General features: G+C 44.2%; 1 protein-coding gene across 2 annotated transcripts in view; it reads right to left on the bottom strand.

Moving 5' to 3' along the window:
- VPS35L (VPS35 endosomal protein sorting factor like) overlaps positions 1-13,049 on the bottom strand; it is a 147,229-nt gene that overhangs the window by 77,972 nt on the left and 56,208 nt on the right. For both annotated transcript variants that reach the window (XM_007986967.3, XM_007986973.3), the window contains exons 13-14: positions 8,051-8,128; positions 7,433-7,555 (exon numbers count right to left, since the gene is read on the bottom strand). In XM_007986967.3, the coding sequence (XP_007985158.2) occupies positions 7,433-7,555; positions 8,051-8,128 (201 nt within the window). The remainder of the gene's footprint in view (positions 1-7,432; positions 7,556-8,050; positions 8,129-13,049) is intronic.

The following is a 13,049-nucleotide window of genomic DNA, read 5'->3' as shown; positions in this document are numbered from 1 at the left end:
AGACCCTGTCTCAAAAATAAAATAAAATAAAAGTAAAAAAAATAAAAAATTAAAAGTAAAATAAAATAAAACGGATCTATATCTAAGTCTGGACCCAAAGTAAAAAAATAAGTGTTCTTAAATGCAATTCCACTCTTTCTGGTGGTGCTCCTCTCTGTCATAAGTGTTGCCCTTCTCTGTCGTAAGTGTTGCCCTCTCTGTCATAAGTGTTGCCCTTCTCTGTCGTAAGTGTTGCCCCCTCTGTCGTAAGTGTTGCCCCTCTCTGTCGTAAGTGTTGCCTGAATAAGTGAGAGGTGACGTTGGAGATACTGTTGGAATCCCTACCCCCAGAACCCTGACTTTATTCAGATTTCCATCTATGCCTCACATAAACTAGGTTGGCTTCTGTCATGAACTGAATTATATCTCCCTTAAATTGTTTGTTGGAGCCCTAACCCCCAGTATCACTGTACAAGGTTAAATGGAGTCTTAAGGGTGGGATCCTAATCCCACAGGACTAATGTCCTTGTAGGAAGAGACAACAAGGATGTATGTACACAACGGAAAAGCCATGTGAGGACACAGCAAGAAGCTGGGAGTTTCCAAGTCAAGGAGAGAGGCCTCACCAGAAACAAACCTTGCTGGCCCCCTTGATCTTGGTCTCCTAGCCTTCAGAACCATGAGGAAATAAAGTCTGTTGTTTAAGCTCCTAGTCTGTGGTATTTTGTTATGGGAGCCCGAGCAGACTAATACAGACCCAAATCTATAATAGCGGGTCTCGTTCCCCTTGCCCATGACCCATTTCTAGCTGCTGAGACAGGATGGGAAGTCTTTGAGGGATTTGGAGAAAGGTTTCCTGTTCTTAAACGAGGACCCAAGAATCAAGATTCCCTGGATGTTGTCAGCTCTGGACGTGACGCTTGGAATGGCTGCCCCCACCTTGCTGCTAATCAGCGTCAGCAGAGCAAAAAGATGGACCGAAGCTGCCCACCCAAGAGCCTCCACTTGTTGTGGAGGAGGACACATGGAATTATCTGTGGAGGCCAGACCAGTTAGATGTTTGTTCCTTATAGCCAAAAGCATCCTAGCTGGTGAACACAACTGACCACATCATAAATGGCTTCCCTAACCCACTCTTGGGTATTTACATTTGAAAAGTCATTCTTAAAGACCAATAGCCAAGGGGCCTTCGGAAAAGGCTAAGAAAGGAAAAGAGAGATTCTGTGTAATCACCACATTGATACTCCCTGACACACAGAAATAATCATTCAACGCCTACCTAACAAGCAACTTGAGTATACAGTTGACCCTTGAATAACATGGTTTTGAGTTGTGCGGGTCCACTTATATATGGATTTTTTTCAACCATATGCTGATTGTGAGATACAGTATTTGTGAGATGCCAAACTCAAGTATACATGGGTTCCATAGGGCCAACTGTGAGACTGTGAGACTTGAGTATGCGTGGATTTTGATAGACGTGGAGGCTGGGCATAGTGGCTCACACCTGTAATCCCAGCACTTTGGGAGGCTGAGGCGGGTGGATCATGTGAGGTAAGGATTTAGAGACCAGCCTGGCCAAGACGATGGGACCTTGTCTCTACTAAAAATACAAAAATTAGCTGGGCGTGGTGGTGTGGCTGCAGTCCCAGCTACTTGGGAGGCTGAGGCAGGAGAATCGCTTGAACCCGGGAGGCAGAGGTTGCCGTGAGTGGAGTCGGGCCATTGTACTCCAGCATGGGCGACACAGCAAGACTCTATCTCAAAAAAAAAAAAAAAAAAAATATACGTGGAGATCCCAGAATCAATCCCCCAAGTATTCCAAAGGATGACTACAGCAGCCATTGTTCCAGACACTGAGGGTAAGATGGGAGGAAAACAGCCAGAAACCCATGCCTTCGTGAGGTTTACTCTATCTCATATACATGCACGTGCACACACACAGGCACACACACACACACACACATATAAATGAGACCTCCTGGCCCACCAATTCTGGAAAGATTAAAAGGTTATGAAAGATTCTTACCATTAAGACAAGATAAATGCTTAAAAAGTTCCCTCTCTCACAAAAGATGAATGCACTAAAAATGCATCCAAGAATATAACTATAAAAAACCAAAGGCTCTGCTGTCATAAAGGAACTTAGGAATACATGTAAGTGTCCAGAGAGCCAAACGTTATAGATCCCTGGGCAGGTCTGCTGGAGGTTACTGATTTTTTCCCCTCCAAGAAGTGACAGAATTGATCATCTTTGGCAAGAACACGATGAACAACAGCTCAAAGCAGACTGGGATTGAAACAAGCCCTTTGGCTGGGATCAACCATTGAAAAAGCAGCTCGGCATATTTCTTTCATTTTCACACACACCAGAACTTGAAGATTCAGAAGATTCACAAGGCAGGCATTTGCTTGGTGTGCTGGTTTGTGTTTTAGGCTTTTGTTATTGTTGCTGTTGGCCCTGCATGGCACTTATTTATGTAACATTTCATTGTTTTTCTAAAAATTGTAAAAATAAGAAATGCTTTATAGACAAAAGTTCCAACAACATTGACATGCATCAAGAAAGATGTGAGTGTCCCCTCTTCCCAACTTCCACATCCTAGAAATCACCACTGTCAACACTTCGGTGTTTATCTAGGACTTTGATGTTCTTATTTAGAACTCTGCCTATGCCTTATGGGTATATATTATTACAGAAGCCTAGTTTTGTTTTCACACAATGGGATACTCTTACAAATACTGGGCTGGAGATATTTAAATACGGCCTTTTTTCATGGAGAATCTAGATGACCCTCTCTTCTCCGTGTTATTACACAAATCTACCTCACTCTCTTAATCCATGGCGATTTAATCCACGCCATGGATATAATATCATTTTTCAAACTGCCCCTAACTGACAGATGTTTTTGTTTTCTGTTTAATTTTTAATTATTTTTATTTATTTATTCTTTTTTGAGACAGAGTCTTGCTCTGTCACCCAGGCTGGAGTGCAGTGTGGTGCAATCTTGGCTCACTGCAACCTCTACCTCCTGGGTTCAAGTAATACTCCCACCTCAGCCTCCCAAGTAGCTGGGATTACAGGTGCACACACCACCACACTCAGCTAATTTTTGTATTTTTAGTAGAAACGGGGTTTCGCCAGGTTGGCCAGGCTGGTCTCAAACTCCTGACCTCAAGTGATCTGCCCACCTTGGCATCCCAAAGTGCTGGGATTACAGGAATATGCCACCATGCCCGGCCTAATTTTTATTTTTTGTGGGAACATAGTAAGTGTATATATTTATGAGGTACATGAGATGTTTTGATACAGGCACACAATGCATAATAATCGTATCATGAAGAATGGAGCATTCATCCCAATTGAAGGATTTTTAAAAGACTTTTTATTCTGAATTAACTACAGACTCATCAGTAATTGAAAAAAACAGTAGAGAGAAGTCCTGGGTACCCACCACCCAGCTTCTCCCATTTACATAACTATAATACATTATTAAAGCTAGGAAATTGACACGGGTATAATACAACTAACTAGACAATTTCACCAGGTTTTACATGCATACTTTTCTGGGGAAGAAGAATATGTCTTTGTGTCTAATTCAATGACCATTTTACCAATATACATGGAGTTTGAGAACGAAAGCCATATTTAACTGTTGGATTTTTTTTTTTTTTTTTTTTTTTTTTTTTTTTTTTGAGACAGAGTCTCGCTCTGTCGCCCAGCCTGGAGTGCAGTGGTGCAATCTCAGCTCACTGCAAGCTCCACCTCCTGGGTTCAACCATTCTCCTGCCTCAGCCTCCCAAGTAGCTGGGACTACAGGTGCCCGCCACAACACTCAGCTCATTTTTTTGTATTTTTAGTAGAGACGGGGTTTCACTGTGTTAGTCAGGATGGTCTCCACTTCCTGACCTCGTGAACTGCCCGTCTCAGCCTCCCAAAGTGCTGGGATTACAGGTGTGAGCCACCACGCCTGGCCAACTGTTGGATTTTTTAAGGCGATCTCCAGATTAGGTTATTTATAATTATTTACCCACTTCAAAAGTACAGCAAGAGAGAAAAGAAGTCAGGCCAAGGCTGCAATTCTATTTTAAACATCCTATGGCGCCTTATTATGGCAGCCCAAACGGACTAAGACATGCCTTGATTTTTTACCTTGGATTTCAACTTCAATTTGAAATTCTGTAGATGAGATATTCACAACTAAAGGTATTATTCCTTTCCCTCTCTCATCTCTCTGCCCTGTATATTACCAACTGCTGCAGCCGAGCTTTACCATCCCCTATTTTGAAGTCTTGGCCTCTGATGGATACACACAGCTCTACTCTGCAGGTGACTCATAGCAGCCACTATCAAAGAGCTTTTAGGCACCAAATTGTCACATGCACCTTTAACACCACCTTCCATACCGACATCAATTCTTCTGCAGTTTGAAAATGATTATTTTTTTTAACAAGACACTGCATGTCCCTTATTTAAGTGTGCCCAAGAATCAGAGTTTATTATTATTCAGGTGACCTAATTTTTTAATCACTTATTCTAGTGCAATAATGATTTCCTAGAGCTTACTCCCAGGAAAGCTCTATTCCCAGCTTCTGCCATCCTTTGAGATGACTGGGGCTTAAAATAAAAAGAAGACTGTCTTGTGACATGTACCTTTTGTGTTTAAATCTGATTTTGCCTTTCACTAAAATAAGAAAAAAAAAATAAGCGTTCTCATTTCACCACGTCAATCCTGCTTGTATGTTTCCGTCATTCAGTGGAATACCAAGAAAACAGTCAAGTTCGTGGTACCCTTCCCAGAAGTGGGGGACAGCATGTGGTTGCTCAAACCATGCTGAGGACCACAGAGAACCAGCAGCAAAATTTCAAACAATCTTCCCTTTATAGTGGCTTGATTTAAAATCAATTTACTTAATGGTAAGACTATTCACCTGAAGTACAGGATGTCCGTTTTTCTCGTCATAATTCAGCATCTCAAAAAGTAAAAATGTAAGCAGTGCAAACTTGTTGAAAAGTTAGGAAACAGATGGGCGGCTGGGCACAGGGGCTCGCATCTGTGATCCCAGCACTCTGGGAAGCCGAGGCGGGAGGATCACTTGAGGCCAGGAGTTAGAGATCAGCACGAGATCAACAAGGTGAAACTGCATCTCCACTAAAAATACAAAAATTAGCTGAGTGTGGTGGTGTGTGCCTGTAGTCTCAGCTACTCACAAGGCTGAGGCATGAGAATCGCTTGAACCTGGGAGGCAGAGGTTGTAGCAAGCCGAGATTGCACCAGTGCACTCCAGACTGGGAGACAGAGCAAGACTCTGTCCCAAAGGAAGAAAGAAAAAAACAGATGGGCAAAGAAAAATAAGTTACGATGGCCCCAAATCTCACACTCCAGTGATATTCTGTCACTTCTCCTTCCCAACTCTCTTGCACAGATATAAAAACCATGCCTGCGAGTACTAAGACTTGGGGCGCTACACTAAGCACCATAGATACAGTGACTTCTTTGATCCTTGCAAGAGACTAGAAAATAGGAATCATTAATATTGCTCCCATTTTACAGATGAAGAAAGAAGACTCAGAGTGGTTAGAAATAAGTTACCTGCTCCCTACTCTATCACAAGAGCTGTAACGGAGCTGAGATGCAGACCCAGGCACCCCGACTCCAGAGCCCACTCCTGAACACTAGGCCACACTGCCACTTACCACACACACAGCAACGTAACTTTCTTTTTGCACTTAGCCATATACCATGAATACCCTTACATCAGTATGCACAGATCATCAGGAGTCTCCATCACTTTAAATGGCCCCATTAACATCCCACTGAATGCACATACCATAAGCAGTCCTCTCTGATGCTTGCCTCCAATTTTGCACTACTGTGAACAGACCGTGTGTGCATCTCTGTGTGTGTTTATAATCATTATGCACTTGTCTAACTTACAGGATAAATTCTTAAAAGTGGGATAGCTCAGTTAAAGTCATGTCCTTTTTTTTCCCTTTCCAGACAGCTTTCAACATGTGTTGGCAACATCTAGGAAAAGGCAGATATCCTTCAACTTTGCTTTGCTCTACGTGTCCCTGTTTTGTAGTCTCTCTTTTCTTTGCAACTATCAAATAAAGACAAAGGAAGCTTCATCTATCACAGTCTTTTTTTTTTTTTTTTTTTTTTTTGGAGACAGTCTGGCTCTGTCACCCAGGCTGGAGTACAGTGGTGCAATCGCGGCTCACTGCAACCTCCGCCTCCCAGGTTCAAGTGATTCTCTGCCTCAGCCTCCTGAGTAGCTGGGACTACAGGCACATACTACCATGCGCAGTTAATTTTTGTATTTTTTGTAGAGACAGGGTCTCTACAAAAGAGCAGCCTGGGCAACATAGCAAAACTCCATCTCTACAAAAAAATACAAAAAATTAGCCAGGCATGGTGATATACGCCTATATATCCATGTTAGCCAGGCTGGTCTTGAACTGCTGGCCTGAAGTGAACTGCCCACTTCAGCCTCCCAAAGTGCTGGGATTACAGGCATGAGCCACTGTGCCCGGCCTATCAGAGTCTTCATGACAGTTTGAATTGGTTGGTGTTCTACTAAAACTGCTTCTCAGTTTTGGAAAAGAAAAAAAAATACATGTCTGCTATAATTCTGATGTCACTTCAATTCCTGACAATACTCCAACTGGCAAAAAAGAAAAAAAGGAAAGAAAAATAATCTTATAAAAGAAATTAAGCATCTGAGCTTTATTTTCCTTCCATAAAATACCTGCTCTACAGACTTTATTGGATTATTATAAACACAAAAGGGGTACATGAAGGTAAGTGAAGAGGCAATAAGGCTTGTTGGACCTGGAGCCCAATTCTATGGGTTTGTATCAAGTCATCAACCACCTTCCACTTTTTTCTTTTTTAATGAGACAGTTTCTTGCTCTGTCACTCAGGCTGGAGTGAAGTAATACAAACACAGCTCACTGTAGCCTTGAACTCTGGGGCTCAGGTGATGCTCCCACCTCAGCCTCCCGAGTAGCTGAGACTATAGGCATACATCACTATGCTTGGCTAATTTTTTGAAGAGATGGAGTTTTGCTATGTTGCCAAGGCTGGTCTCAAACTCCTAAAATCAAGTGATCCTCCCAACCTTGGCCTTGCAAAGTGCTGGGATTACAGATGTGAGCCACCGCACCCAGCCACCAACTGCTTTCTAGCTATGTGGCCTCACTTAGGTACATGGCCTCTCAAGCCACCACATTCCCCTCATTCCCCTCCCACAGTTGTTAAAATGAGACAGTCTCAGAAAAGCACTTAGCACAGAACCAGCCACCGTGACAAGCCCTCTATAAAGGGTGGCTAGCACTAACGTTGCTATAGCTGGTATGAAAGCGTCGCATTAACATTAAAAGGCACAGCGTGCAGGGACTGTCGCCATACAGGAGGTGAGGGTCACACTGAAGCCACCTGGCAGTTACCTCGGGGGCATGGTACGAGATGCACTGGAAGATCCAGTCCATGGCAGGCGGGTACAAGGGGAGGTACGATGGAAGCTCCACTCCTTGGACCACCAGCTGGTTCTGGACCGTATCCCCATGAATCTACAGGAGACCAAACAAACACTTAGAAAAGGAGAGGAAAAATCAAACAACAAACAAAGCATACACAACTCACAGACTGTGCATACTTGTAAGCATGTGGACAGCCCTGAGAGAAATAGCCTGGTTTCTCAGTTGCTTTTTTCTTTTAAACCAGAAAAAAAACACAGAAAGTTTCTCATGTCACCAAGCTGAGCTGTTTTGGGAATGAGCGCTGTGGAAAGCAGGAACCTGATAAAAATGGAGCCAGCAGATGCTAAGAAGCAAGGCTGATCGACTGGAGACGTCTCCTGTTAACACATGCATATTAACTTTCTCCGCTTACTCAGTACAATCAACACATTTTAATTGTCTACAACAGAAGCTAGTGTAATTTTCCAGGGCCTGCACATTTAAAGAGCTTTAAGGCATTCTCAACTTGGAAAACCAACTGGGTTTTGTGAATTTGCTTTCATAGAACGGCTATATCGATTAGCTATTCTGAAAGTGTTCTCTTACCTGTTTGAACGTAAGGAGGAAGTCAAAAAAGTTCTTATTTAGGGTTTCTTTGAGATGTGGGGCCACTTCCATTCCCACCTGAAGCCAGACAAACGGAAAAACTGGTTGCAAACAATAACTATAGTATGATTTTATTTTTGGAAATTAATATATATATGTGTGTGTGTACACACACACACCCCTATGTTTATAGATATAGAAAAAGTCCAGAAAATTCTTATTTTTTTGAGATGGAGTCTTGCTCTGTTGCCAGGCTGGAGTGTAGTGGCACAACTTCGGCTCACTGCAACCACCGACCCCCTGATTCAAGGGATTCTCCTGCCTCAGCCTCCTGAGTAGCTGGAATTACAGGCACGTGTCACCACGCCCGGCTGATTTTTGTATTTTTAGTAGAGACAGGGTTTCACCATATTTATAGCCCAGGATGGTTTTGATCTTCTGACCTCATGATCTGCCCGCCTTGGCCTCCCAAAGTGCTGGGGTTACAGGCGTGAGCCACAGCGCTCGGCCTAATTTTTTTTTTTTTCCTTATCTGTTTTTTGTTTTGTTTTGAGACGGAGTCTCGCTGTGTTGCCCAGGGTGGAGTGCAGTGGCACGACCTTGGCTCACTGCAACGTCCACCTCCCGGGTTCAAGCAATTCTCCTGCCTCAGCCTCCCAAGTAGCAGGGAGTACAGGCGTGTGTCACCACACTCGGCTAATGTTTGTATTTTTAGTAGAGATGGGGTTTCACCATGTTGGCCAGGCTGGTCTCGAACTCCTGACCTCAGATGATCCGCCCGCCTCAGCCTACCAAAGTGCTGGGATTACAGGCGTGAGCCACCACGCTCAGCCTATCTGTTTTCTTATTCAATAAACGTGTACTGCTTTTATAAGAAAGACCACAGAAGCTATTTTTAATAAAAAAGGGCAACATTTGCAGAAATCATCTTTGCTCTTCCCCAAAGGTATTGAACGTATTTCTAAACAGATGACCAAGAGAACAAATCAATACAGAACTAAAAAGGAGTATACTCTCAAGATTGTGTACACAATAAAAAAAATGATAAACACACAGGTAGTTGTACTTACTAGATAAAACACAAAGATTATGGTACATGAGAGAGTCAACTTGGATTTCAGATGTGGTGCTGCCCCCGTTACATGGTTAGTTAAAAGCTATACAAATCCATTCTTTGCAAGGCAGTGATAAGAGGAGACATGAATTTTAATACATTTTATGCAATTTTATGTAAGATGAGCATGAACTGTAACAATGCTATAATCCCTTAGGTTCTGACTTCATTGTTACAAAACAGACTGTAACATTCTAGCTGAAGACATTTACTAATCATAGATAAGGTACAGTAATGGGGTTAGATGGAATAGTAGAGGGATGAGCTATGGAGGGGAGTTCATAGGTTTAAAACAACATCACAGCATTTCTTAAACTGACTTCCTCAGAAATGCTTCATTTCCAAATTGCTGCTTAATCGCAAAAACAACTTTGTAGGCTGGGCTGCAGCAGTTCACACTTGTAATCCCAGCACTTTGGAAGGCACAGGTGGGCCAATCACGTGAGGTTAGGAGTTTGAGACCAGCCTGGCCAACATGGTGAAACCCTGTCTCTACTAAAAACCACAAAAATTAGCCGGGCGTGGCGGCACGCACCTGTAGACCCAGCTACTTGGGAGGTTGAGGTGGGAGGATCGCTTGAACCCGGGAGGTGGCAGTCGCAGTGAGCAATATTGCGCCACTGCACTCTAGCCTGGGCAATAGAGCAAGACTGGATCTCCATTTCTTCAAATGGGGATAGATCTCTCCCATTCACGTTCCATTACTCAGAGGTCATGATGGGTAACAATAATAATGTTTTTCAGATGGCATCTGAGAACCACCTGGGTGTTAAATTCCAAGAGCAGCTCTGTGATTGGGTACAGGAAGTGCTGTTTCCAAGGACAAGCACATAGATTAAAATATGTATATACATATATATATATATATATACACACTAACAAGAAACATCAGATCCAGTCCTACAGTGTTCTGATTCTCCTTCCACTTAATCATATTGTAGAAAAGACAATAATTATCTGTTAGATGACAGCAAAGGCTGGCCTGGTGGCTGAGCCATGGAGATGAGCTGAAGCGGCTGTGAGTTAGAAGTTAATCATACCTTCCTCTAATAAACAGCTTCCAGCTCCCCCCACGCTCTCCCCACGCAGAGCTTTTGTTTTCTATTTTTCTCTTCTCATCAGGCCAAATGAGCAGCTTGGATATCTGCTCGGGTCTAAAACGTGTCTCCTCAGAGTAGCAAGGGTATTGCTCATGATTCCCATCTGCCGTTTCGGCCTCCCCAGCATTCATCTCCCCTGTTGCTGGTATCAGCAAATTACATTTGTCTCTGGGGAATCAAACCTTCCTCTCAGACCATGAGGTCTGTGGTGGAGCTGGATCCACCTCACCCTGAGTTCCACGCAGGGGCATGTGACCCAGGCCCAGTCAGTAAGCACCCAGACCCCAACCCATGGCCACGTGACTGGGGTGGACAAGCAACCCTAGGTAATCCACCAATAATCAGCCCTGAGGCTCTGGCTAGATCTACTGGCGAGAAAACACACTTTCCAAAAGGTTCCTAAGGTGGTAGGATGCAAGCCAGAGGCCGCTATGGGCCATCATATAATAAAAGCAAGTCACAGAATGAAGCCAACTCAGAGGACAGCAGAGCTGAGTGATGCGGAGAGAGGCTGATTCTTGACGGCACCCTTTGAGGGCCTGCATCCAGCCGTGCCTGCACTACCCCTGGTCTCTCCAGACACTGGCCAGTAAGTTCCTACTTTTGCTTAAAGTAGTATGAACTGGGTTTTTGGCACTTGCAACTGAAAGAAATCTTACTAACACACAGGCTCTTTTGTTTGTTTGTTTGTTTGTTTGAGGCAGTCATGCTCTGTCAACCAGGCTGGAGTGCAGTGGTGCGATCTTGGCTCACTGCAACCTCTGCCTCCTGGGTTCAAGTGATTCTCGTGCCTCAGCCACCCAAGTAGCTGGAACTACAGGCATGTACCACCATGCCTGGCTAATTTTTGTATTTTTTAGTAGAGACGGGTTTTTGCCATGTTGGCCAAGCTGGTCTTGAACTCCTGACCTCAAGTGATCTGCCCGCCTCAGCCTCCCAAAGTGCTGGGATTACAGGCATGAGCCACTGTGCTTGGCGTCTCTTACTCTTTTAATGTTAAAGAGACTTTTAGAAACTACCCAACCAGGGGAATCAACGCATTGCCTGGACTGACAAAAATGATTTCAGCAGATGCCAGGCACTCCACTATCAATCTTCCTGGGATGGGTCTGCTTTGTCCTCTGCATCTTCTCCTCGTCGTCACTGTGTTTCAAGTTGCATCTGACATTCAAAGGCACTTTATATGTAACAAATATGATTGTGTACCCTAGCTCATGTACCTGACTTCAAACATTAAAAGGGAACAGGCTTGCAAAAAATACATACTTCCTCACTTTCTGATTTCTCTTTAATAACCAAATTATTTGCATAAAAGACAGCACGAGTCTAAGTCTTTATCACCGGGTCTCCGACATCAGGCCTTATTCAAGTGATGTCAATGTGTGTTAAAAGCATTTGCTATGTTCTACAAGGCAAAAGGCAACAGAGCAGAAATACACAAACAAGGCTGGGCGTGGTGGCTCACACCTATAATTCCAGCAGTTTGGGAGGTCGGGGAAGGTAGATCACCTGAAGTGGGGAGTTCAAGACCAGCCTGGCCAACATGGTGACACCCCATCTCTACTAAAACTACAAAAATTAGCTGGGCATGGTGGCAGGTGCCCGTGATCCCAGCTACTCAGGAGGCTGAGACATGAGAATCGCTTGAACCCAGGAGGCAGACGTTGCAGTGACCTGAGATTGCACCACTGCACTCCAGCCTGGGCAACAGAGTGAGACTCTGGCTCAAAACAACAACAACAACAACAACAACAAAAGGCCAGGTGTGGTGGCTCACGCCTGCAATCCCAGCACTTTGAGAGGTCGGGGCGGATGGATCATGAGGTCAAGAGATTGAGACCATCCTGGCCAACATGGTGAAACCCCGTCTCTACTAAAAATACAAAAATTAGCTGGGCATGGTAGTGCACACCTGGAGTCCCAGCTACTTGGGAGGCTGTGGCAAAAGAATTGCTTGAACCTAGGAGGCAGAGGTTGCAGTGAGCTGAGATCACACCACTGTACTCCAGTCTGGCAACAGAGCGAGACTCCATCTCAAAAAAAAAAGAAAAAAGAAATACGCAAACAGTATCTTTGCATCTCTCCCAGAGGATGCGGCATTGTGTTCTGTGCATAGTTGGGCCTCAGCAAACACTGACTTGGGAGGAGTACTCAAGCTTTAATATATTGGAAACATACCTGTATCTCTGGATGGAAAATCCCCCCTGCCCAGGTCTCAAGCAGTGGGCGATGCATACATACTTTGGCCTCTGCTACAAAGAGGGAAGAGGGTGCCCTTAAACGAAAGGCTTTTTCTTTCATTCTCAGTATCAAGAAACAGACCTATAAAAAGTGCCCTTCCTAATGGATATCTACTCCTCAACTGAAGGCACTGACTTAGTTTTTCGTGACACTTGAGACCACAGGGCTTCCGACATTTGCTGGCTGTCACGCAGAAGCAGCAAATCACAGGCTACATGTTCTCATCTTTTAGTTTAATAAGGTCAAACTCATGGGGGAGGCTCTAACTGCAACTTTGTCCTCAAGGAAGTCTGGGGCTCATCAGGGGCAATGATCTAAGGATGTGCAATATTGATGGGACGACAGGGAAGATTCTCATTGCTAGAGGAGTCCCGACAGAGGCAAAGACCCTGTGTGAGCTGAAGAAAACCATGGAGAGGCCATACACCGGCCAGGCGCAGTGACTCACACCTGTAATCCCAGCCCTTTGGGAGGCCAACGTGGGCAGATCACTTGAAGTCAGGAGTTCAAGGCCAGCCTGGCCAACATGGTGAAACCCTGTCTC

Source organism: Chlorocebus sabaeus, chromosome 5 (assembly GCF_047675955.1).
Source record: "Chlorocebus sabaeus isolate Y175 chromosome 5, mChlSab1.0.hap1, whole genome shotgun sequence".
In the NCBI taxonomy this organism is placed as follows: domain Eukaryota; kingdom Metazoa; phylum Chordata; class Mammalia; order Primates; family Cercopithecidae; genus Chlorocebus; species Chlorocebus sabaeus.
The sequence above is the reverse complement of the archived record's forward strand: the minus strand, read 5'-3'. Positions and strand labels throughout refer to the sequence as shown.